Source organism: Neohortaea acidophila, assembly GCF_010093505.1.
Source record: "Neohortaea acidophila strain CBS 113389 unplaced genomic scaffold BDY17scaffold_3, whole genome shotgun sequence".
NCBI classification, from domain to species: domain Eukaryota; kingdom Fungi; phylum Ascomycota; class Dothideomycetes; order Mycosphaerellales; family Teratosphaeriaceae; genus Neohortaea; species Neohortaea acidophila.
The window spans coordinates 1,958,261-1,980,236 of NW_022985512.1; the positions used below are offsets into that span (position 1 = coordinate 1,958,261).

A 21,976-nucleotide genomic window follows, 5' to 3' on the forward strand; every position below is an offset into this window, starting at 1 on the left:
GACGCTCATCAAGACATGACGGAGTGACGACGACGACGATGGTAGGGAGTGAGGTCAATGGGCCGGCAGAGTCGGGCGTATATGTCTCGTGCTCATGCAGCAACGGGTGGAAATTAGCACGACTCGGCTATTCGTGTGGACAGATGAGGTGCGCCGGCGGAGCATCAGGCGAGAGTGGATGCGATGGCCGCGAGTGACACTAGAGTCGGACATGTGCTTCGTGGGGCGGCGGGACAGGGGAGGCGACGCTTGCAGCCATCCGCGGGCGCCGAGGGACATGCAAGAGGACATGGACGCAGACGATTGGGATGATGAAGGCAGAACGGCGGCGCCGTAGGGCCAGGGAAGGGCGGCGTAGAAGTGGAGCTAGAAGGAAGCACAGGCGCAACGGGCGTGGCGTGCAAGGTACAAAACGAGGCATGGCGAGGGAAAAGAAGGTTGGCGTACCTCTCAGGCGGCCCAAGGGTAATTACCGCTTTGGTGCATCCATGCCCGCGGTCCGCGTTGCCAATGCTGCTGACGAGCGAGGAGATTGTGATTATTGATGATGAGGGGCCCGGCCACGGCATCTGGCCTGTCCTGTCCGGGTAGTGGTCGTCAAATCGCGGCCGGGATGGCCAGCAACCAGGTCCGGTCAGCCTCCTTTCGACATCCCAGAATAATGCCTGGAGATATCGATGGACAGCGGCAGCATCTGGGCCCCCTAATGCCCGTCTTCCCGCCGCCCGCCCGCCCATTCCTACCCACCGCCCTGGGCTCTCGTCAGCCTGTCGTTCGGAAAGGACATGTGGAAGCATTTGCCGACTCCGCCAATCGCAATGCGGGGCCGCGAGGGTGGATGTCGATGGCCTGCAGAAGCGAAATGTGCATGGGTCGGGTAGACAGGTACATGTATACAGTAGTGTCTGTGGTTAGGCAGTGATTAGTCTTTGACCTTCCGGAATGGAGTGGAGGAATTCTTCGTCGAAACCACCAGCGCCGCAAGAACTCTTCCGCGTGTCAATAATCAACATCATCATCATCATCATCATTCGCCAATAGGTAGACGGTATTATTAGAGATCCGCCTCGGCCCCGCCAAGTACGACGGGGCTGAAAGGTTGGTGAGCAGATTGCGTGCTGCAAGGTACAGAGCGGCATCCATGCTCGGCGCTGCTGCACGTTAAAATGACGCCGGACAGTCGGCGAGCCGGGTGCCAGGGTTGACATGGGCGGAGGGCAATTTCGCATCTGTAGCCGCAGATTATAAAGCCTTGACGTCGGGCCTTTGGGCACACTCAGCACAGCCTCAAATGCTCCTTTTCACGGTTGGCTTGCTTTTGCGTCATGCTGATCCTGCATTCAGCCGGGCAATCGTAGATCTACATACAGTATCCACCCGGCGCGGATCAATATCGATCGTTAAGGAATTTTTTGGCTACGTATCGTTCGTTCATCTCCTACGCGGCCTTCTCCGCCGCTCCCTTTTCCGCTTCCGCGAGCCGGTCACTCGCTCTCCGCTGCCTCTCCCACCGCTGCTGCTGTCTCGCTTCATCCTGCGCCTTCTTCCGCTTCAGCTCCTTGCAGAACCGACTGTTCTCCCGCATCTTCTCCCCGTACTTGATGAAGATGAACGGCACGAGGCACATGAGTGCGCTCAGCAGAGCCAGCAGCGTGCACGCCCATGCCACGCCCAGGCTGCTGTACATGGGCCTCGCGGCGAAAGGGAGTACCACTCCGAATATGCTTCGCGAAGCCGACGCGGCGCCCAGCGCACTCGCGGCGAAGACTTCGTATGCGTCGACAATGTAGTTGATCAGTGACATGAAGATGATGAGAAAGCCGATGCCAAAGGGCAGTGCTCCCAGCACGGGCACGATCCAGGGCACTTCTGGTCGTGCAGCCCAGCCGAGCCATAATAGGCCGATGACCTAATGGGGCAGGTTAGCTATCTGGATCAAGGGAGTCGAGATGAATGCACTCACAATCAGCGGCCCTCCAAAACAAGCAAGCGGCAGCCGCACATACTCCTCCTTTTGAGACCACGCGGGCGGATGCGGGCTGTTCTGCGCGCGTCGCAGATACCAGTCCCAGCAAAGATAGCAACCGGTCGCGATCATGGCACCAACGCCAATGGGTAGACTGTGACACTGTGTCAGTGGCGGGGTTATGCGTAACCAGCGAAAAGGTCTTACAAGGCTAACCCCACTTCACCCGGATTGAAACCGTAGATGCCGTTGAAGATGGGTCCATAGGCTTGGAAGAAGACTGCGATTCTAGTCAGCGCTTTGCCCCTGATTAAGTCTGCAAGTAAATGCCACGCACTGTAGAAAATGCCATATTCCAATGAGAGGTAAAGGCAGATGAAAAGCACAATCGCTTCGAACAGGAACATGCGAAAGGGTCGCGTGAGGACGACAGTGACAATCGACCAGAAGTCCAGCTTGTCCACTTCTGACGGCGCAACGAATCTTGGGTTGCTCGTTTCCTTCCGCATCTTCTTCGCTTTTCGCTCCAGCAACACCGGTCCGTACGTTTCGGGAATGAAGATGAAGATGGGCCAGGTCACGCCGGCGATGATGAGCTCGATCCAGTACGCCCACCGCCATCCCTCTGCCACGGAAATGAAGCCCGCAATGATGGGCCCCCCCAATGGACCCCACGTCGTGCCCGCCATGAAGGCCGTGATGGCCAGTCCTCGCGCTCGCTGATCCTTGTAAATGTCCGCGTAGATTCCTCCAATCACCGACACGGGTGTGCTGGCGCCAATGCCGGCAAGCAAGCGGAAGACGACCAGGCTGGCGAAGTTGGGCGCCAGAGCGGAAGCCATGACGAAAATGGTAAACATGATGAAAGTGCAAGTCATGACGATCTTACGACCATATGACTCGCTCAACGGCGCGAAAACCATAGGACCGAGGATGTATCCGATCAGGTAGATGGACACGGGCAGCACGAGGAACTCCTCATTCTCGATATGGAAGTACTTTTTGGTGGCATCGGTGGCGCCAGCGGGGAGCGCGCTGCCCATCGTGCTGTTGATGACCAGCAGCATGCCCGCGAAGACAATGTAGAGTTTCCGGCCGCGGGAGAAGTTGTACGGGTCGTCCTTGTCGCCCTCGTCAAAGGCGACAATGATCTTTTCATTGGGATCCTCATCGTCGCTGTGGTATGGCGAGGCCGAGCCCGACGGATCCGGCGAGTTTTCGACTTTCTCGTCTTCGAGGATTTTCTCGCCGCCTTTCAAACTGTCCGCCCTGCGCGTCATGAGCGAGTCCACGAGTTCTGGAGGGGTCACGTCAGTGGAATGGTTGGAGGGTTGTTGGACCGTATTCACCTGTTCGCCCCTCGACGTTTGCCGCGGATGTAGATCCTTCCATTGGCCAGGCTGTACGGTCATGCTATCCACGCGGCCGTCCAATAGGGCATGGAAAGGAAGATTTCCAGAGTCTGGCCGGGGCGGTAGAGGGTGGGTGGATGGACGAAGAGAAGAGAAGGCAGCATTCCTGCCGCTCGTACCTTCCTCAACGTCGTGTCATTGCTGCCGCGATGTCGCGCTGATCCCCGGGTATCGGCAACTGTTCGTAAGAAGTTAGTTGTCCCAAGTACTTGGTACTTTGCGCCGCGCATCGCTTTGCCCCGGCTCACTTTCCTCCGCGCGTCTGCGGGGGCACGCGTGGGGTAGTTGCAGTCGCGTAGCATTCTCATTCATGTCTGCACGTTTGACGAAAAGTCGAGTTACTGGACTTGCAAAGTATACGAGCGTTGTAGTCTCAGGAGTGCGTTGGAAGGAGAAAGTCGGGACCCAGCATTGCCTCATCAGCCATTGCTGCGATGTTTCGCACGTTCCTCTGTCTATGCAAGGTGGCCTACCACCTCACTCGTCTGCAGTCATTGCTGGCCACCAATCGAGTGGACCAAGCTCATATTTGAGAGCAATCTGACATCCTGGCCATGCCCGTATGCTAGCCGGGCTGACTCCAACACCTGTCCTCGGTCGTTCAGGAAGCGTGAAGCATCGGTCCTTAAATCTGAACTTCCTCCACCCTCAAGTCTCCAGATTGATACTGCGTCCAAACCGGCCATACAACGCCGCCTTGAGCTCGGACATCTCGTCATTCAACCCGCTCATCTTCTCCTCGAGCGCCGTCACTTGCTCATCGATCTTCTCCACCGAACTAGACAGAAGCTCTTGGACTTCTGGCACGGGGAGCGAGAAGAAGGAGTCTCCGATTTTGTACCTGCACTTGAGTTAGATGTGTGTCGTTCAATGAAGAAAAGAACTTGATTTCGTACGGCACTTTGTCATCATCGTCGGCCAGTTCGAGCTCGGTGGAGATTTCTTCGAGGTCTTCCTTGTTTTTCTGCGTAAGTCGTCAGTATGAGGACGGCCAAGTTAAGGATATGGAAAATGGCATTACCTGCTTTGCCTTCAACTCCCCCTCAAGCAGTTTATGCCGCGAGTGAATGCGACTGAAGCGGTTGATCTTGTCTTGATCTTCCTTTCGCACTTCCTTTTCCTCCCCAATCTCTTCCTCCTCCTCTCGAGACAACTGAGAGGCGTCAGCGGTGCTCAGCTATCGAGAGCCAAGACTAGCTTACCATTCGTCTTGATAACATCTTTGAAACCACTGCAAGCTTTACCTCTTGTAGCCACACCAGACACTGTTCAAGGGATTCGGGCCATGCACTCGCGTGGCGGATGATGGGTCTGGGGTGTGCCGGCGGCCCGGGACGGGGAGGCGATTAAGCTTTCAACTACTGCACTGCACCACACTCCTGGCTCCTCGCTCCCACTCTCCATTGCTTCTGCGCATGTACGATGATCGAATTCTACCGCGCAAATGTCTGATCAATACCGGCCAAAATGACACTGACAATCCAGACAAGCGCAACGCACTCATCCTGCATGTCGAATGCGAATAGGCTGGCAACAAAATGAGTGGTCACCGTCCACCTCGTCTAGGCATATCCCGATAGAACATGATCTAGACGCCACCGCCGACCTGTCCCTGCCTCACCAGGCGCTTGCGTGGGCTGATACTTACCGGTATCTGAGTGCGCACGCTTCTAGCCCTTTAGCTCTGCCAACACGTGCTGCAGCTCAACATGCAGCATACTTGCAGTAGTGGACCGGCAAGTATGGGCGGTCTGCCGATTTCTTCAAGAACCTGTTTCCATCTTCTCCACTCAATCTCTTAGCCTTCTCATCAGGTGTTGCTGAACTTGTCATTCTCGTGGTTTAGAAGATTGCTGAGCAAAATGTCGGGCGACAGCTCTCCAACCGAGAAGGAGCGTAAGTCTTCACACACGGCGAGTCTTGCTGGTGAGTAGATTGCGATCAGAAACTTTATCGCTCGGATTTGCTCATGAGACCCTCGTCGTTGCAGAAGGTCTCGCCAATAACGACGATGCGGCGATGCTGGGTATGTGGAACACCGGATGTTTTCACCCCCAAGAACATATACTAACGAAATCGCCCAGCCAAGTTGGGCTACAAGCAAGAACTGCGGCGCAATTTCACCATGTTTGAGATTTTCGGCATTGCGGTGAGCTTCGCGCACAGCTGAAGAAAGATGCTCCACTGACGAGTGTCTCAGTTCTCCATCATCGGACTTTTGCCATCCATAGCTGCCACCCTCACCTATTCCATTCCGGCCGGGCCTGCTGGAATGGTGTGGTCGTGGTTCTTGGCCTGCATGTTTATCTTCATCGTCGGTCTTGCCATGGCAGACTTGGGCTCTGCAATGCCGACCTCGGGAGGGTTGTATGTCGACTTCATCCCTACTTGGTTCCGGCATACATGCTGATGATCTTCGAGGTACTGGTGGACGCATTTCTTCGCCGCGCCGAAATATCGTAACGCCCTCTCCTTTCTCGTCGGCTACAGCAATACCCTAGGATTGGTAGGCGGCCTCTGCTCAGTGGACTACGGCTTCTCCCTAATGTTTATTGCTGTCATCGTCATTGCGCGTGACGGCAATTGGACCCCATCCAACGGCGACGTCTACGCAGTCTTCCTCTGTACAGTGCTCTGCCACGGCATCCTAGCTAGCACCCTGAGCAAAGTCATGGGAAAGCTGCAAACCGTCTTCGTAGTGATGAACTTCGTCCTCATCTTCGCGACAATTATCGCCCTGCCAATTGGACGTGCGCACCACCGCAACGACGCCGCGTTCATCTTTGCTAAACTCGAGAACCTCACAACCTGGCCCAAAGGCTGGACGTTCATGCTCGCCTGGCTGAGCCCAATCTGGTCCGTCGGAGGTAAGCAGAATCAATCCCCTTCACTCCAAACAACACATACCAACCACCCTCCCAGCCTTCGACTCCTGCGTCCACATGTCCGAAGAAGCGACCAACGCCGCCCGCGCCGTCCCCTACGGCATCCTAATGGCCATCGGCAGCGCGTGGTTCTTCGGCTTCATCATCGTGATCGTCATAGCAGCCACGATGAGCCCCAACGCCGCCAGCCTGCTCGGGAGCAAATTCGGGCAACCCATGGCGCAAATCTACTACGACGCGATCGGCAAATCCGGCGCACTGGCGCTCATGACCCTCCTCTTCTGCGTGCAGTTCATGACCGGCCTGTCCATCCTCGTCGCCGTGTCGCGCCAAAGCTGGGCGTTCAGTCGCGATGGTGCACTGCCGTTGAGTCGGTATATTCGCGTCGTGAGTACCAGGCTGGGATACATTCCGTTCCGCGCGATTTGGTTCTGCGTCACGATCGCCATTCTTCTCGGCTTGCTTTGCCTCATCGCTCCCGCGGCGGCACTCGCGCTCTTCTCCCTCGCTGTGGCTGGCAACAATCTCGCTTTTGGAATGCCGATTTTCTGCCGTGTGGTTTGGGGGCAGAAGAAGTTTAGACCGGGTCCGTTTCACACGGGGCGATTTAGTGTGCCTCTTGCGTGGACGGCGGTCGTCTTCCTGGTTTTCGGAACAACCCTAGCTATGTTTCCCGCCGGGGGTCCGAATCCGAGCCCAGCGAACATGAATTACACCGTTGTGATTAACGGAGCAGTATGGGGCGGGGCATTGGCTTATTACTTTATCGATGCGAGGAAATGGTGAGTCCCGTGGACGTTGTGAGGGGATCGAAATGGAGGCGTAAGCTGACGGCTGCATAGGTTTACGGGGCCGAAGATTACGCTGAACCTAGACGATCTGAGCGAGGAGCAGGAACAGGCTATCAAGGAGGAAGGATTGGAGATTGAGCGTGAGGGTGGGGAGAAGTCCGGGACGCAGAATGCGCCGCTTGCGAAGGAAGTCGAGGGCGAGGCTTGAGGTGGGAGTGTCTGAGCGAAAGTGGGGGCACTTGATGAGCCTGTTCCCTGTGTAGGTCATGAGAGAATTCGAAATGCACTGCTTTCTCATTGTATGTAAATCATCTCGCTAATATGATGGCTGTAAGTTTCTGGAGGTGTGTCTTCGATCCAAAGCTAATGTAGATGTGGGTGAGATGATGTGCACCGCTTTCCCTGCATCATGCCATCACGGGCCGTATGAAGTCGTTAGGACATCCCACCCCTATACTGCCTGGACGGTCTTGCAAGCCAGAATGTGCACAAACAGCCTTATAGCGCGCGGTATTGGATGGACCGGGCTGCACCGTTTGCACTTTGACGACTCTCCGCGTGATAGTCGAGCATGATGGCTGGACGAGCGTATTGGCAGATTGTTTGCCTCGTCCTCGAAGCATCCCTGAGCCTCGGATTTGCACTCGGCAGGATCGCCGTAGCGGAATCGACCATTGTCCCGGGTAACTTGAGGCGAGTTTCGTTTCCCTCAGCCTACAAACCTCCTCTTCCCTACCTCCATGGCGGTCTTGCCTTTGCGTGCCTTCTGTTTGGCTTGCATCGGATGTTCCTTCTCCCATCTCTCGTCATCTCGGTAGGCTTCAACGGCAGCATCCAGATCCCACTCGGCCTGCTGCAAATACAAAAGGGCGACGTCATATTCCACAACTTTACAAGCCACCATCCACCGCCTAACCTTCTGCTTCTTCGCCTCCTCTTCCTCTCCTTCGATCGGCCGGGGCGACAGTGAAACGCCTCCTTTGTAGAATTCCCCCGGTATCAAGACCGTTCTGCGCCCTTGAAGTAGATTATCGGCGTGGAGATTGTTGGTATTTCGTAGCGCAGACATAGGAACGCGGTAGGCTAGGGACAGAGAATGGATGCTATCATCGGGAGTGAGGAAGTGCAGGACGTCGGGTGCGGAGTCATCGTGTTTGATTTGCCGCGATGTTGACACGGACGAGTGGGCGGAGTATGCGGGTGGTTCATCGTCGGAGAGATCTTTGAGGGATACTGGCCGTCGAGGCTTCTCGTCGAGCGCGGAGTAGGCTGGAGGGTCTTTGAGGCCTTGTGGGAGTAATGAGGGCTCGGTGGTGATCTGACAGTAAGGACAGTAGGTTTCATATCTCTTGTTCTGGTTCAGACATCTCGAACAGATCGATCTGCCGCAACAGTCTAGATGGCGGCCGGGGAGGAGTGGCTTGTCCTGAAGGGGATCGGATGCGGTGCCGTACACTTTGGCACACGTCGCGCACGCGGTGTCCATGTCGTGGTGTGTAATGTATGCAACGGGGAGAACGCCAAATTACTGCGGAAAGAGAAGCATAATCGCTAACAACGCGGGCATGGAAGTCGACGTGTGGCGTCTGACTCGTGGTTGGAGATTGAACGCATCGGCCGTCCATGACGCTTATCGATAAGTCGTGCCCAAGATTGCGGCGGCGCACAGACCTTGCCACCCGGAAGCGGGCGCGTGCTCCTTCCTTCCGCCGCGAGCCTGCGCCTTGGCCTGTCGTTTTCATCTCATCCGCCGTCTCCCATTCATCACACTCCTTCCACCCGCCTCTCTCTCTCTCTACCTCCCATTTCCTCCTCGCACCATTCGACACCACTGCTCACCACTCGATTGACCGTATTCGCTCCTTCCGATCCTCGCCTTCAGCCTTATAGTAATTCCGGCCTTAATCCACCTCTTCTCCTCCAGTCGCGCCAACTCCAATCCCATACGCCGACTTCGAGCGATCGCCACTGCGACTTCCTGCGCGACTGATCGCCTTCTACCTCGGCGCCTTGGGCGCTTCCACTTACAGCATCTTTAATCCGACCACTCCCGCCCTTCGCAGACGATGAACAACTCCTCCGCCACCCATGACCTCCCGCCTCTCCCCTCCTACACCCTCCAACCGCTCCATCCTTTCATCCCTGGCATTCCCGACCAATATTTGGCTCTTGCGCTACCCATAATCGCCTACTGGGTGGTATCACTCTTCTTCCACGTCCTGGACGAATGGGACCTCTTTCCGCAGTACCGACTACACACACCCGCCGAAGTGCTGAAGCGAAACCACGTCAGCAGATGGGATGTGTTCCGAGATGTCATAATACAGCAGGTTGTGCAGACGGTGGTGGGAATGGTACTGACGGTGGTGGATGAACCGCCCACGTTTGGAAAGGAGGAATACGACATTGCGGTCTGGGCGAGGAGACTGCGGATAGCCCAACGTGCCCTGCCTTCTCTTCTCGGCGTCTTGGGCGTCGATGCAGCTGGTCTGTCGAAGAGCTGGGCCGGGACTCATGCCACGTTGGCCGGCGCATTAGCTGGCGGCGTATATCCTTCCGCCACCCAGACTGTCCTGCTGCACGGCCAACCGACCGCCGTTCCTGCTTTCACTTCCTGGGAACTGATCGCCGCATACGCCATCTACTACTACCTCATGCCCGCCTTGCAATTCATCACGGCCATCTGCATTGTCGACACATGGCAGTACTTTCTGCATCGTGCCATGCACATGAACAAGTACCTCTACACCACCTTCCATTCCCGACATCATCGACTGTACGTCCCCTACGCGTACGGCGCCCTTTACAACCACCCCTTTGAAGGCTTTCTCCTCGACACTCTAGGCGCTGGCATCGCATACCTTGCGACCGGTATGACATGCCGGCAGAGCATGTGGTTTTTCACCTGTTCCACGATCAAGACGGTCGATGATCACTGCGGATACGCCTTCCCCTGGGACCCGCTGCAGCATTTGACGAGTAACAACGCCGGATACCATGACGTGCACCATCAAAGCTGGGGCATCAAGACCAACTTCTCCCAACCTTTCTTCACCTTCTGGGACCGCGTGCTGGGCACGAAGTGGACAGGAGGTGACGTGAGTGCGCGGTACGCGCGGGCGAAAGCTGCGGCGCAGAAGAAACTAGATGCAGACCAAAGCGGTAGCGTCACAGGCTCTACCCCTTCCGACAGCGTACAGACCACGTCGCCCTCGCCCTACTCACCGGGCAACATGTCCTCAACCGCACGCACCGCCCATGTGGTTGCAGAACCACGAATCCCCCGCGGCAAAGCCACACAGCAAGCCATCAGCAGTCGCCAAGCAGTTCTCGACGACCCAAATGGCGGCACAACCGTATTGGCAGAGGAGGCGACGGAAGAGATGCAAGCGCAACAGAAGCTTGCGAAGCGCAGCAGTCCGAGGAAACGGACGACGAGCAGTGGGTTGAAGGGTTTCGCGGATCGCGTGAGTGAAAGTCTGCAGGGCAAGGCTACTGGTGTCTTGGGGGTGGAGAATGGAAGGCGGTAGTAATTGCTGTGTCTTGATGGCGCGGAGCGTCCATTGTACGCATGGGATGTGTATGAGTCTTTTGGGGAATGAGCGATTGTGTGGATAATTCTTCGATTCAACTGTACAGACTTACTGGATTTACCTTGTTTGACGGCCGTGCATTTCATTCACTCTCTTTCGTCTTCCCCACAGTTCTTACCGTTGCGTGCATGCCCAGAGTCTAGATGCGCCGCGGTGGCTTGCCGCCATGACGGTCATGTAGAGCCGAGGCCCCAATCCAACCACTTCACTCCTCCCTCCTTCAATGGAACTGCTGTACAGATCTTGACGCCATTACTATATCTATTGCGATCGCTCCATCTATACGTCGAATGCTGGGCCTCGACTGATCCTCTACTCTCCCTCCATCAAGTCGTCCGGTCGCTCGTCTGCCCGCGCGCTGGTCTCGGCGGCAGTAAGGTACTCTTGCACCACTACGCTGGCTTGCGACTTGCAATTGGGCCCAAAGACTCTCCTCATCCTCGTCGCATCATACCCTATCTAGATAGCCCGCCAGAATGCCCACCAAATCCTCCTTTCCCGATGTCGAGATCCCCAATCTGGACCTCTGGGCCTTCATGTTCAACCAGAAGAAAGACTTCCCCGATGACCAAGGTGCGCAGCTCCAACCTCCAAACCGGTCTGAGACTCACTAACATCACCATTCAGTAATCTACCGCTCCCTCGACTCCCAAAGGCATTACACGTGGAAGGGCGTGCGCGACGCCGCGACCGCTTTCGGCGAAGGCCTCGTCAACCTCTGGGATTGGGAAAAGGGCGACATCCTCGCCATCTACGCCCCCAACGACATCGATTTCGGCCCGCTCGTCTACGGCGTCTTCTTTGCCGGGGGAATCGTCTCCCCTGCTAACCCAGGCTACTCTCCCGATGAACTCTCCTTCCAGCTCAAGAATGCCGGTGCCAAAGCCCTGGCCACCACCAAGGCCTTCCTCCCGGCCGCCAAGAAGGCAGCAGAGCAGAGCGGCATCCCTATCGATCGCATCATTTTGATTGGCGAGGAGCGAGACGACTCGAGTAACACGAAGCACTGGTCCAACATCCGCAACGTGTCCCGAGCCTCGCGCTACCGGCGGCGGAAACTGGATGCCGAGAAGGACCTTGCGTTCCTCGTGTACAGCTCTGGTACCACCGGGTTGCCCAAGGGCGTCATGCTTTCCCATCGCAATGTAGTGGCGGATCTATGCTTGATTCGCGGCTCCGTGGGACATTACTACGACGGCAAGAAGGACAAGATTCTCGGCGTGCTGCCGTTCTTCCACATCTACGGCTTGACTGGATTGGTGCATCAATCGCTGCATCGCGGCCTCGAAATGGTCGTCATGCCGGCTTTTGATATGAAGACGTTCCTGGAAAGCGTGCAGCGCCACAAGATCACGTTCATCTACGTCGCACCTCCCGTTATTGTGCGCTTAGCTCGGGACAAGATGGTTGACGGATACGACTTGTCAACGGTGCGGATGATAACCTGTGGCGCGGCGCCACTCACCCAAGAGCTCGTGGACTCCGTGCACAGCCGGTTGAACATCAAGATCAACCAGGCCTACGGATTGAGCGAGACGAGTCCGATGACGCACACGCAGCCGTGGGACGAGTGGTATAGCAGCGTGGGCAGCGTGGGCAAGATGTTCCCCAACATGACGGCGAAGTACGTGGACGCGGAAGGCAATGAGTTGCCTTCGAATCAGCCTGGAGAGCTGTGGTTGGCCGGACCGAATGTGTTTGGTGTAAGTGATGCTCACACCCAGAATCTGTCACACCTACGCTGACCACGCATCTGTGCAGGGCTATTGGAAGAACCAAAAAGCCACCGACGAGTCCATCGTCCACGCCGACGGCCTCCGCTACTTCAAAACCGGCGACGTCGGCTACCAAGACGCCGAGCACAACTTCTTCATCACCGACCGCGTCAAGGAACTCATCAAGTACAAAGGCTTCCAAGTCGCCCCGGGTACGTCCCTACATACACCCCATCACAATCCTCGAAAGCTAACGTATCCATTAATTCCCCCCAGCCGAACTCGAAGGCAAACTAATGGACCACCCCGCCATCAACGACGTCTGCGTCATCTCCGTTTACGATAAGAACCAGGAAACCGAGGTCCCCCGCGCTTACGTCGTCGCGGCCGACAAGGGAAAAGCGGGTGATGACCTCGCAAAGGAGATTGTCGATTGGATGAATGGCAAGGTGGCGAATCACAAACGGCTCCGCGGCGGGGTCAAGTTTCTTGAGGAGATTCCCAAGAGCGCTTCGGGCAAGATTTTGAGGCGCGTGTTGAAGGATAAGGTTAAGCAGGAGGAGGGTGGGGAGGGGAAGGCGAAGTTGTAGTGGGTGGTATTGGCTGGCTGGTGGTTGATTTGTTCTCGAGGGGTGGGAGTGGTATGTGGAGCTTGGCGGTGGTATCGGTGTGGGCGTCTTGTATGTATCTACTGGCGAGACCATGCATGCTGGGCAATCAGATCCCTTCTCAAGTGAGGAAGACGAAGGGCAGTAGCGTTGGCCAATTGGCCAATCTCTACACTCGTCTTTTCACTCATATCCCTCTTTGATGGCATCAATATATGCCTCTTACCTGTCTTCAAGGGCGAGATGCTCTACATCTGGCCGTGACGTCCATTCTCGCGTGATGTAGACGAGACCCGAGAGCATCAGCCATTAGCCTGTTCTCTACGACGTTGTGCGATTCATAGAACTCAGCGAAAGCATTGATCATCGGCGTCTTGTCTATTTCTGCCAGCGAGATGATACCAATTGAGCAGCGATGCCAGTTCTTGCGCAAGGCGATAAAGGGAGTAGGAGTGTCGGCTGGCCAGCCGATTCTCTGAGATCGTTCTGATTCGTAGAGTTGGGCGATATCAGTGGGGTATGGGCCGTTGTCTATATGTCGCCGCGAGATTATTTCAATTGGGCAGTGACATGCGGCCATGGCGGGGAAAGTGGAACTCGGATTTCTTTCAAAGCGTTTTGTTCAATTGTTCATCTCTCTACCTCAATCAACACGCTCTCATCATCTCATTCTCAACTCGGAAAGAAATCAAAAGCATTGAGTCGGGAAAGCAAAAGCAAAAGCAGCCATTCCCTGCGCCCATGCCTTTCCCAGCTTCATTCATTCATCGCTCATTTCATCATCATTTCACCCCTTGCCATGCTCACTTGCGCGCTGCGCAGGCCATGTTCAGTCGGAGTGTTCATTTCGTTCGTTTCATATCTCCTGCCATGCTCCTCCTGGGCAATTTTTTGGTGCTCAGCCATGGTCTGTGGAGTCATTCATGTCGTGTTCATTCGTGTCTCATTCACTCGTCATTCACTCCTTCATCGCTTCACTTCTTTCCCCCCATCATCGCTCTCGCCCTCTGTGCATCAGTCTCGTCGTCCGAAAATTCCTCAAATATAGGTTTCTTCTTAATCCCGGTATGGTTCAAGATATTGGTGATGCTGTCAACGTTGGCCTCCTTCTTCTTCGTGATAGGAACGTCGACCACGAACACGCCGGGAACGCCGTTGCTGGGATTGGCAGCTTGCATCGCAGCCAGCTTGGCATTCGAATCGGCAAGGGCGGCTCTCGCAGCAGTCGACTGGGCTATCGCTGCAGAGAGTTCCCTCTCTGCCTCCGGTCCATAGAGCCTGCGCTTGGGCTTGGGCCGTCCGTTATTGTTGTTGTTGTTGTTGTTGAGGGGATGAACGGGTGCTTTGCCGCGGGCTCCTTGGTGCTTGGAGATTCCGTGGTCGCGATGGTCGCTGTACGTTCCGGGTCGATATGAGTCCGTGGTGCCGTGGTAGCGGTTGGAATTGCGGTTCGGCTGCTGCTGCTGCGCGCCGATATGCTTTCTCTGGGGGCCACGCCCTCCACGCGGATGACGGATGGGTGCTTCGGGACTCGGACAGGATTCCCTCTCACCCCGAAACTTGGGAACGCTGTTCTCGGCGCCTCTGTTCGCTCGTCTGGCGGGATCCCAGTTGATTGCTCGCGCGGATCTCGGGCCTGTGGGAGCACCGGCGGGAGGGGCAGAGGCAGGAGCGGCGGAAAGACGAGCCTGACGACCAGAGAACTTGGATGGCTCAGCCATGATCTGGTCAAGGCCTCGGTCCAGGGTGGCGGGACTAAACCTCGACAACGCCCCCGCGGGCTCCATCTCGACATCGTCGTCAAGCTCGCGCTGCTTGCCGGCGCGGCGGCTTCCCGGCATGGCATATTTGTCGAGAAACGGGCTAGAGAACGTGGTGGAATCCACGGCGCCGAAGGATGCTGCTTGGGATGCGACAGGCTGGTCGACGTCCATTCCAACAACCTGGGAGTGGTTGAAGGAGCTGTAATCGGCCTCCATGTCCATCCCGGAGGGAGCAGCATCGACAGGGGCAGGGGCGGGAGCAGGGAAGAAGGAGGTCGGCGGCGGAGGTGGTGGCTGTGGGATTGGGCCAGATGGGCCGCTGGCACCAAATCCCTCAGCGACAAATCCACCAACGGCAGGGGCGGCGGCTCCAAAAAGACTCTGGCGAGGCTGGGCGAAATGAGCGTTCCCCATGGAGAAGCTCACGGGAGAGGCGGCGGGAACGGGCGGGGCGGTGGGTGGCGGTGGGGGTGGCGGCAGCGAAACCACGCCATATGAGCCGCTGGCTCCGGAATCGTCGACTCCAAATGCACCAGCTGGCGGACCGCTATGTCCGAACAAGGGCTTCTCGACGTAGGCAAAGGGGAGGTTCCCCATGGGGTTGGCGGCGGCGGCAATGGTCGTCGTCGCGGAAGGGGCGGGCGCGGTGGTGATGGCGGCGTCCGGGACGCTGGCTTCCGGCTGGGGGAAGAAGGAAGTCGGAGCCTGGAAGGAGGCCACCGAGCTACCGAGTGCGGAGTCATCGACAGTGTCGAGATCCGCAGCAGGGTGCCCGGCGGCCGCATCTCCCTGCTTCTCGTCATCCTCCTCGACATCCCCTTCACCGTTGTCGGCGGCATCGTCGTCGTCGTCTTCCTCGACATCCTCCTCGTTGGCGGTGTCGTCTTCCTCGTCCTGCTGCGTCTTCTCGACGCCAGCCTTGGCCAGCTGCTCGTGGACGAAAGCCACTGCCGTGGCCCTCGGCACCATCTCGGTGATCTTCTGCTTCAGCGCAGCGATCTCTGCCTCCTTCTCCGCCAGAACTTCCTTGCCGAGCTCCCTCTCAGCCGCCGCGGCCTTGCCCGCCTGGTTGTCGGCATAATCGCGTGCCTCCTGGCGAATGGCTTCGTTCTCAGCGACCAGACGGGCGTTCTCGGCGGTGAGGGCTGCAAAATGGTCTTCGGCGGCAGCGATGGTGATGGTGGGTGCTGCCTTCTCGGCCAGCAGGCGTTCGTTCTCAGCGGCCAGAGCCGCAATCTTCTTCTCGGCAACCGCGAGCTTCTCCTCAGCAGCAGCAACAGCGGCGGCGGCGTCAGCTTTCCCCTTGTTGAGGTGCTGCTCCCATATGTTCTCCGAGCGGGCACGCTCTGCACGAGCCTCGTGCCGCTCTTGGGCCCACTTGCTCGCCTGGGCAGCGTCGTGCTTGGACTGTCGCTTGAAACGGTCGCGCTCGGCGGCCAGGTTCTTCTCGCGAGCCAGGGAAGCTGAAAGCTTGCGTTCCAGCGTGCCGGTTGTGGCCTTCAGTTCATCGTTCAGGAGGCGGGAGGCACGCAGCTCGTGTGCGAGGTGCTCGGTAATGACAATGAGGGTTGGCTTGGCGTATGTGTCGCCGGTGGGGGTCTCGTGTTTGCTCCACTTGAGAGCGTGCATGTCTGGCTCGGCACTGCCGTGGGCCTTGCGCTTGAGTGATGTGGCCATGTTGAGGCGAGACAGGGAGCGTGTGAGAGAGGCAGAGAGGATGAGAGCGTGGGTGATAGGGTGTGCTATCACGGAAGAAGGAGTGGAGGATGAGAGGTGTTAAAGGAAGTCAGGGGAAGTTGTGAAAATTTGTTGTGTGCGCGTTGGAAAGTCGGTGGCTGGGAAGTCTGCACGCTAACCCCGAGATGGGAGTCACTGACACTAAGCAGCGCGGACGTCCGAGCGCTCGACCTGCTCCTCCAGTCGAATGGTGGCACAAGTTCACCACGGCGCGGCTTAGGCGAGGAAATGACACCTCAGGCACCTTCTACGCGTTTGGGTGCGACATTTGGCGCTCGAGCATCGTTCTGCACGAGATTTGGGCAAGCTACGTGTACGAAGATGCTCGAGGACACAGTTGGGGAACATTGCGTTCCTCCGTGACTTCCATGACTCTGAGCGTGACCCTTCTCCGGCGAGTTGATCGTCGAGGGCGAGCGAGGGCAGACCCAGACAAGCAATTGCCACTGCGTGCTTGCATACTCAGCAGTCGCACTGGCTGTCAACGGATGCTGTCCATCTACATCTGTCCTTTTGCTCTTCTCAAGCTGCAGAACTGTGAGACAAACACTTCACGTGGCTTTGCAGCAAGGTTGCTCAGCGAGCAAACGGAACCCTCACGATTTGAAAGAACTGGCTTTGTATTGATCAGACTTTGCATGAACAACCACACAGTATTCAATCCGTACGAATTGGCGTTCTTCGACATCAGAAACTCCTGGCTTGTCAGCAATGTTGTTCTCACCGCGCGGCAGCCTGATGAAGTGACGTTGAAGCCCGGCTTGAGCGCGCCGCCTCAAGCTCCGGAAACTCAAAAAATTCCCAACTCACCAACACCGGACTTTAGCACGCATCTCCAGAGCACGGCGATCCCAGCTCGCATGGTAGTATTTAAAAGTGCTAAGCGACACGAATTGATTCTTCCCCCTCGTGTGTATCCTTCAGCATTTTTTGGATGATTTCTGGCATTGAACAGAGCTCCCAGTCTTGGAGTCGACAAAGTCTTCAGCCTCGCTGACGCATCACGACGCCTCATACGCAACACCGGATCCCCGGCGTGCACGAGCTGCTTTTGCTCTCGATCTGCTCATTGCATCTGACGAAACTTTCGGAGAAAAAGAACAAGTAGCACCATGTCCGCCGCGCTTCCACCGCTGATCGCACTGGAGGAGCATTTCGATGCCGGCATCCTCCACGGCGGTGATGAACTCCACACCAGTAAGAAGCATCCCTCGCCCAGCATACCGCAAGCTAACTCTCCATCTTCAGACCTACCGCCACACCTCTCAGACCGTCTACAAAACCTCGGCGAAGGCCGGATCAAGGATCTCGACGACGGCAAGACAAGCCTCCAAGTCATCTCCCACATCGGCGCCCCCATGCCCGTAGACGGCTGTCGTCAAGTCAACGACAAACTCGCCGCTGCCTGCGCAAAGCATCCCACGCGGCTCGCGGGCTTCGCGTACCTCCCCATGTCGCATCCTCAGGCAGCAGCGGACGAGCTCGAAAGGACTGTTTCCCAGCTGGGATTCGTGGGCGCGCTAATCAACAACACCACCGAAACGGGCGAGTTCTACGATGACAAGAAGTTCTGGCCAGTCTTCGAGCGGGCGGAGAAACTCAATGTCCCCATCTACATCCACCCCGTGTATCCCGCGCCGGCTCTCGCGCCCCGCTACAAGGGCAACTTCTCCGACATGGCGAGCATCATGATGGCCGCCTCCGGCTGGGGATGTAAGTCAAAACGCACTCCCGATCCCTCAAATCCCCACCACACCTGACAAGTCAAGCAGGGCACTCGGAAACAGGCCTGCACATCCTCCGCCTCTGGGCGAGCGGGCTCTTCGACGCGCACCCCAAGCTCAAACTCATCGTCGGCCACATGGGCGAAATGATCCCCTACACGCTCGACCGCATCATCCACACCACGCGCCACTGGGGCGCCTTCGCCCGCGACCTGCGCACCGTCTGGCGCGAGAGCATCTGGGTGACGACGTCGGGCATGTTCACGCTGCCGCCTTTGCAGTGCTTGCTGCAGATGTCGCCGCCGGAGAGGGTAATGTATTCGGTTGACTACCCCTTTTCGTCGCCGCGCGAGAATGGGTTGAAGTTTGTGGAGGAGGTGAGGCGGTCAGGGTTGATGAGTGAGGAGGAGTTTGCTGGCTTTTGCCATGGGAATGCGGAGAGGTTGTTGGGGGTTAAGGCGGTGCCGCTTTGATCCGTTTCGCGGTGAGCAAGATAAACTTGATTCTTGTTTTAATTGAGATAGATGGACGAAAACTCCCCTCGCAATGCAAACCGCACACACCCTGTACATGCCTCTAATCCCGATCTAGCAGAACTACATACCCACCTACAACTCATCGGGCGTATGAGCAGTGCTACTCTTCGCCGCCTCCTCCTCCTTCACCATCTCCAAAAACTCCTCCTGCATACCCGGCGACGCCGCCTCAGAAGCAGCAGAAGTGGTACTACTACTACCCGTCGTCTTGGCCTTCTTCGTCTTACTCGTCTTACTCTTGCTCGTCTTCGACTTCGGCGGCGCCTTCATCTTCTTGTACAACAGATCCTTCATCACCACGCCCAACTCGTCCGCCTTCTTCTCAATCTCACTCACAAGCAGCACGGGGTCGTCATAAGGTTTGAGCAGCGCTTGCGCCGCCTCCTTCTCCTCCAGCCACGCGCGCACGGAAGCTTGCACGTCGCGCAAATCGCTGAGGTCGAGGTCAGTGTAGGCCGTGAAATCCGCGGCGCTGGAGTATTTGGGGAGCGGGGGCTCGTTGGCTTTGGGCGCGACGTCGGGCTCTTCCAGGTCGTCGAGGCTGTCTTTTGGAGTTGGCGCAGCAGTCTCTTCGGCTGTGTTGGTAGCAGAAGCCGCTTGGCTGGCGTCGAATTCTTCCGCGCGCTTCTTCGCGTCCGCCGCTTGTTCCAGCTGGGCCTTGATCATGTCGACGAGTTTCTGCGTCGAGTCGAGACTGGTCCTCAAGGTAGATAATTTCTCCGATCGTTGCTGACCCTCCCGCCGACGTGCTTGGATGGGTTGGACGAGCTTCTTCAAGGCGGCGTGTTTCTCCGTGAGCACTTCTTTCGTCGCGTCTTTGGTGTTCTCCATGAATTCGCGGGTGCTGGCGAGGAGCTTGCTGATGGCATCGAGTTGAGAAGGAGTGCTCACTGAGCGGTAATCATCGTTGTCGAGGAAGTCGCGGACGTAGTAGGTGTAGCTCTCCAACACGTTCAGCGCTTCCTCGCGAGCCAATCGCGCATGATCGGATTTGTCAAAGGCGGACAGGCGATCTCGCATCCGTTTCATCTCCTCCGGTGCGGGCTGCGGGGTGCCCTGGGTGGTGATGGCGAAGGAGATGGGGATGCTCTCCGTCCTCTTCTTGGGCTTCTCCGGCACTTTCGAGCTGCTTGACGATGCGGTAGAGGTGACGGACTCCGTAAGCGAGGAAGAGGTGGCGGCCTCCACGCTCTCGGTAGGCCCGGCTTCTTCGCCTTCACCGTCCTTGAGCGCCTCTTGATCCTTCTTCTTGCCGAATCCGAGCCAGTCTTTGACCGAGTCACCTAAGCTCTCGGCCTTGCCGTCGCCCTCGACCTCGCAGCTCACCGTGCCACCGACGACTTCCGGGATGCCATCAATGGGACTGAGTCGGATTGAAAACCTGGTGCTCACCTCCTCCTTCTCGCACCCGAACGAGGTCTTCAACGCCGCGACGCCGGCAGTCAAGTTGAGCGTCTCGATGCCCACTATGGACTGTGGGCCCCGCTCCTTCGCCGTCACGACCGCTTGGTAAAGGCTGAAGGAGAAGTCGGCTTTTTGCTTGAAACTGACCTGCTTAGTCGTCGCCCCGTTACCGACGGTGCTGTTGGTGTTGAACAATGTGCGCTTCCAATCCTTCTCCCTATCAACCCACGTCATGCCGACGGTATATCCCGCAATGTCGCTGTCTCGAATTTCCTTGACCTTGAAATTCGGGCTCAGGCCCGCGGCTTTGAAGGCTGCGCCAAAGACGGCAGATTCATCGGCGTTGACGTTGGAGCGGAGTTTGGAACTGCCTCCAGCAATCTTTTCCAATTGTTTCTGAACGAATGGGGTTCGCACGGCACCACCGTGGAGGATGATGGATTCGATGTCGCTCATCTGCAATTCGGCGAGCTCGAGGGCGTCTTTGATCGGCTTTCCCACCCGATCTGCGAGAGTTGACGCCAGCTCTTCGAATTCAGCCCGGGTGAATTTGACCTTGAAATCGGTGTCGGGGAGCAGTTCCTCGAAGCTGGAACTGGTCTCGGTGTTGGCGGACAACACCTGCCGTGCCTTCTCTGCGTCCTTCCATAGTCGAGCCATGGCGCGTCCGTTCGACTTGATGTCATCGGCCGACACGCCACGGCTCTTCACGTCGGGTTTGGCGAGGAACTTCTGGATGTAGTCGTTCAATACGAGGTCCGTAAGGCTGTCGCCGCCCAATCGTCGATCCCAGCCAGCGCCGAGTACCGCGACTTCCTGGACCGTCTTGTTGAAGCGACCCACGTCTTTCACACTTTTGCTCTGGAAGCGCAGGACAGTAGCGGCGGTCGAGCCCGCACCCATGTCGAACACAATGTGATGTTCTGGCTTCTCGCCCTTGGTCACGTCCGGGAAAGTCCTGCTCTTCGCGTAATCGATGCCGACGGCCAAGCCGTCCGAGATGAGGGCGTTGACTTCGAGGCCAGCCAGCGTCGCCGCTCGCTCAATCGCCCTCCTCTCGTCTACGGTGTAGAAAGCAGGAATAGTGATCACCACATCTTGCACGGTGTTGCCTTTGCCCGCCATCGCCTCCGCGTTTCGTCGGATATTCGCCAATTCCATCGCCAACAACTCCTCCACACTCCACGGCATTTCTCCCTCGGCGAAGCCCCCGCTCTTGACCAAAGTCGTGCCCAATTCCTTCACCTGTGCAACCTGCACGGCAGGATACCGCCCCTGGTAGTCCGCCACAGCCTGCGCCCCCGCCTCGTTCGAAATCAACCCCAAAAGCGGTTTCAGATTAGGTAACACCTCGCCCGGAAACCTTCCCTGTAGCGCCAGGGCATCGCCGCCGTACATCCTCTCGGGGAAGGCTCCCGGCTGAGGCGCAGCATCTCGAGAAGGCTTGAACGCCACAGCAGCAACTTCTTTCCGTTTCGAGTCCTTCGTCAGGACGATTTCGAGGGGAATGCCGGGCTTGACGAGGGCGGCTTTCAAGTTGAGAGTGCCGAAGTCGATGCCTAGGACTGAGGCCGCGGCATTGGCGGAGGAGGCGAAGAGGACGAATAAGAGGCCGAGGAGGAGGGGCCGTGATGGGGAGGCGCCGGTGCGCCGTCGACCTGGCGGTAGCATGATGTGAGTTTATGAGTAGGGTGTTGGATAATTGGCCAGCTCCAGCACGAGAAATCGTCAAGGCATCGAGTGGAAAGAAGGAGTGGACGGGATCAAAAGACACGATATTCTGCGCAAGCTGCGAGAGTCAATGGGAGGGGCAGATTTGCAAGTTGTTCGGTTAAAGAGTCG

At 57.2% G+C, this 21,976-nt stretch overlaps 11 protein-coding genes across 11 annotated transcripts; 6 read left to right on the plus strand and 5 right to left on the minus strand.

Annotated features, from left to right (window-relative positions):
- Window positions 1-67: 67 nt before the first annotated feature.
- BDY17DRAFT_111208 (uncharacterized protein) lies at window positions 68-1,117 on the minus strand. Its single transcript, XM_033729215.1, has one exon. It carries the CDS (start codon window positions 795-797, stop codon window positions 165-167), a length of 633 nt encoding a protein of 210 aa, XP_033592329.1. The 5' UTR covers window positions 798-1,117; the 3' UTR covers window positions 68-164.
- Window positions 1,118-1,210: 93 nt separating this feature from the next.
- BDY17DRAFT_294196 (major facilitator superfamily domain-containing protein) lies at window positions 1,211-3,584 on the minus strand. Its single transcript, XM_033733103.1, has 5 exons — window positions 3,316-3,584; window positions 2,304-3,263; window positions 2,174-2,246; window positions 1,964-2,120; window positions 1,211-1,909 (listed from the first exon to the last, which is right to left on the minus strand). The coding sequence occupies exons 1-5, from the start codon at window positions 3,356-3,358 to the stop codon at window positions 1,439-1,441; spliced, it is 1,704 nt and encodes a 567-aa protein (XP_033592330.1). The 5' UTR covers window positions 3,359-3,584; the 3' UTR covers window positions 1,211-1,438.
- A 16-nt stretch (window positions 3,585-3,600) lies between these two features.
- On the minus strand, window positions 3,601-4,661 carry BDY17DRAFT_294202 (Prefoldin subunit-domain-containing protein). The gene is made up of 4 exons (XM_033733104.1): window positions 4,581-4,661; window positions 4,400-4,531; window positions 4,275-4,342; window positions 3,601-4,219 (listed from the first exon to the last, which is right to left on the minus strand). Exons 1-4 carry the CDS (start codon window positions 4,596-4,598, stop codon window positions 4,027-4,029), a joined length of 411 nt encoding a protein of 136 aa, XP_033592331.1. The 5' UTR covers window positions 4,599-4,661; the 3' UTR covers window positions 3,601-4,026.
- A 399-nt stretch (window positions 4,662-5,060) lies between these two features.
- On the plus strand, window positions 5,061-7,328 carry BDY17DRAFT_294207 (gaba permease). Its single transcript, XM_033733105.1, has 6 exons — window positions 5,061-5,304; window positions 5,369-5,404; window positions 5,463-5,527; window positions 5,579-5,745; window positions 5,800-6,245; window positions 6,301-7,328. The coding sequence occupies exons 1-6, from the start codon at window positions 5,241-5,243 to the stop codon at window positions 7,047-7,049; spliced, it is 1,527 nt and encodes a 508-aa protein (XP_033592332.1). The 5' UTR covers window positions 5,061-5,240; the 3' UTR covers window positions 7,050-7,328.
- A 211-nt stretch (window positions 7,329-7,539) lies between these two features.
- Window positions 7,540-8,648, minus strand: BDY17DRAFT_111330 (uncharacterized protein). Its single transcript, XM_033729216.1, has one exon. The coding sequence runs from the start codon at window positions 8,538-8,540 to the stop codon at window positions 7,764-7,766; it is 777 nt and encodes a 258-aa protein (XP_033592333.1). The 5' UTR covers window positions 8,541-8,648; the 3' UTR covers window positions 7,540-7,763.
- Window positions 8,649-8,808: 160 nt separating this feature from the next.
- Window positions 8,809-10,774, plus strand: BDY17DRAFT_294213 (fatty acid hydroxylase superfamily-domain-containing protein). Its single transcript, XM_033733106.1, has one exon. The coding sequence runs from the start codon at window positions 9,121-9,123 to the stop codon at window positions 10,582-10,584; it is 1,464 nt and encodes a 487-aa protein (XP_033592334.1). The 5' UTR covers window positions 8,809-9,120; the 3' UTR covers window positions 10,585-10,774.
- A 349-nt stretch (window positions 10,775-11,123) lies between these two features.
- On the plus strand, window positions 11,124-12,952 carry BDY17DRAFT_247920 (uncharacterized protein; the record flags this gene model as incomplete). The annotated part of the gene is made up of 4 exons (XM_033730860.1): window positions 11,124-11,220; window positions 11,275-12,350; window positions 12,409-12,574; window positions 12,639-12,952. The coding sequence occupies 4 exons, from the start codon at window positions 11,124-11,126 to the stop codon at window positions 12,950-12,952; spliced, it is 1,653 nt and encodes a 550-aa protein (XP_033592335.1).
- Window positions 12,953-13,602: 650 nt separating this feature from the next.
- On the plus strand, window positions 13,603-14,254 carry BDY17DRAFT_294215 (uncharacterized protein). The gene has a single exon (XM_033733107.1). It carries the CDS (start codon window positions 13,712-13,714, stop codon window positions 14,243-14,245), a length of 534 nt encoding a protein of 177 aa, XP_033592336.1. The 5' UTR covers window positions 13,603-13,711; the 3' UTR covers window positions 14,246-14,254.
- Window positions 14,255-16,502: 2,248 nt separating this feature from the next.
- BDY17DRAFT_111366 (uncharacterized protein) lies at window positions 16,503-17,495 on the plus strand. The gene has a single exon (XM_033729218.1). The coding sequence runs from the start codon at window positions 16,596-16,598 to the stop codon at window positions 17,406-17,408; it is 813 nt and encodes a 270-aa protein (XP_033592337.1). The 5' UTR covers window positions 16,503-16,595; the 3' UTR covers window positions 17,409-17,495.
- BDY17DRAFT_294219 (uncharacterized protein) lies at window positions 17,218-18,756 on the plus strand. The gene is made up of 3 exons (XM_033733108.1): window positions 17,218-17,667; window positions 17,719-18,183; window positions 18,243-18,756. Exons 1-3 carry the CDS (start codon window positions 17,583-17,585, stop codon window positions 18,665-18,667), a joined length of 975 nt encoding a protein of 324 aa, XP_033592338.1. The 5' UTR covers window positions 17,218-17,582; the 3' UTR covers window positions 18,668-18,756.
- Window positions 18,757-21,976, minus strand: BDY17DRAFT_294220 (Hsp70 protein-domain-containing protein). The gene has a single exon (XM_033733109.1). The coding sequence runs from the start codon at window positions 21,803-21,805 to the stop codon at window positions 18,803-18,805; it is 3,003 nt and encodes a 1,000-aa protein (XP_033592339.1). The 5' UTR covers window positions 21,806-21,976; the 3' UTR covers window positions 18,757-18,802.

Excerpts from the sequence above, each read along its gene's own strand:
- BDY17DRAFT_111208 (XM_033729215.1), bottom strand. The coding sequence starts at position 797 with ATGCTTCCACATGTCCTTTCCGAACGACAGGCTGACGAGAGCCCAGGG.
- BDY17DRAFT_294196 (XM_033733103.1), bottom strand. The coding sequence starts at position 3,358 with ATGGAAGGATCTACATCCGCGGCAAACGTCGAGGGGCGAACAG. Across the intron at positions 3,264-3,315 it reads AAACGTCGAGGGGCGAACAG|AACTCGTGGACTCGCTCATG; the intron begins GTGAATACGGTC and ends TGACCCCTCCAG. Across the intron at positions 1,910-1,963 it reads GTTTTGGAGGGCCGCTGATT|GTCATCGGCCTATTATGGCT; the intron begins GTGAGTGCATTC and ends CTGCCCCATTAG.
- BDY17DRAFT_294202 (XM_033733104.1), bottom strand. Across the intron at positions 4,343-4,399 it reads GGGAGTTGAAGGCAAAGCAG|AAAAACAAGGAAGACCTCGA; the intron begins GTAATGCCATTT and ends CGACTTACGCAG. Across the intron at positions 4,220-4,274 it reads GACGATGATGACAAAGTGCC|GTACAAAATCGGAGACTCCT; the intron begins GTACGAAATCAA and ends ACTCAAGTGCAG.
- BDY17DRAFT_294207 (XM_033733105.1), top strand. The coding sequence starts at position 5,241 with ATGTCGGGCGACAGCTCTCCAACCGAGAAGGAGCGTAAGTCTTCACAC. Across the intron at positions 5,405-5,462 it reads CGACGATGCGGCGATGCTGG|CCAAGTTGGGCTACAAGCAA; the intron begins GTATGTGGAACA and ends GAAATCGCCCAG. Across the intron at positions 6,246-6,300 it reads CCCAATCTGGTCCGTCGGAG|CCTTCGACTCCTGCGTCCAC; the intron begins GTAAGCAGAATC and ends CCACCCTCCCAG.
- BDY17DRAFT_111330 (XM_033729216.1), bottom strand. The coding sequence starts at position 8,540 with ATGGACACCGCGTGCGCGACGTGTGCCAAAGTGTACGGCACCGCATCC.
- BDY17DRAFT_294213 (XM_033733106.1), top strand. The coding sequence starts at position 9,121 with ATGAACAACTCCTCCGCCACCCATGACCTCCCGCCTCTCCCCTCCTAC.
- BDY17DRAFT_294215 (XM_033733107.1), top strand. The coding sequence starts at position 13,712 with ATGCCTTTCCCAGCTTCATTCATTCATCGCTCATTTCATCATCATTTC.
- BDY17DRAFT_111366 (XM_033729218.1), top strand. The coding sequence starts at position 16,596 with ATGGGAGTCACTGACACTAAGCAGCGCGGACGTCCGAGCGCTCGACCT.
- BDY17DRAFT_294219 (XM_033733108.1), top strand. The coding sequence starts at position 17,583 with ATGTCCGCCGCGCTTCCACCGCTGATCGCACTGGAGGAGCATTTCGAT. Across the intron at positions 17,668-17,718 it reads CGGTGATGAACTCCACACCA|ACCTACCGCCACACCTCTCA; the intron begins GTAAGAAGCATC and ends CTCCATCTTCAG. Across the intron at positions 18,184-18,242 it reads GGCCGCCTCCGGCTGGGGAT|GGCACTCGGAAACAGGCCTG; the intron begins GTAAGTCAAAAC and ends CAAGTCAAGCAG.
- BDY17DRAFT_294220 (XM_033733109.1), bottom strand. The coding sequence starts at position 21,805 with ATGCTACCGCCAGGTCGACGGCGCACCGGCGCCTCCCCATCACGGCCC.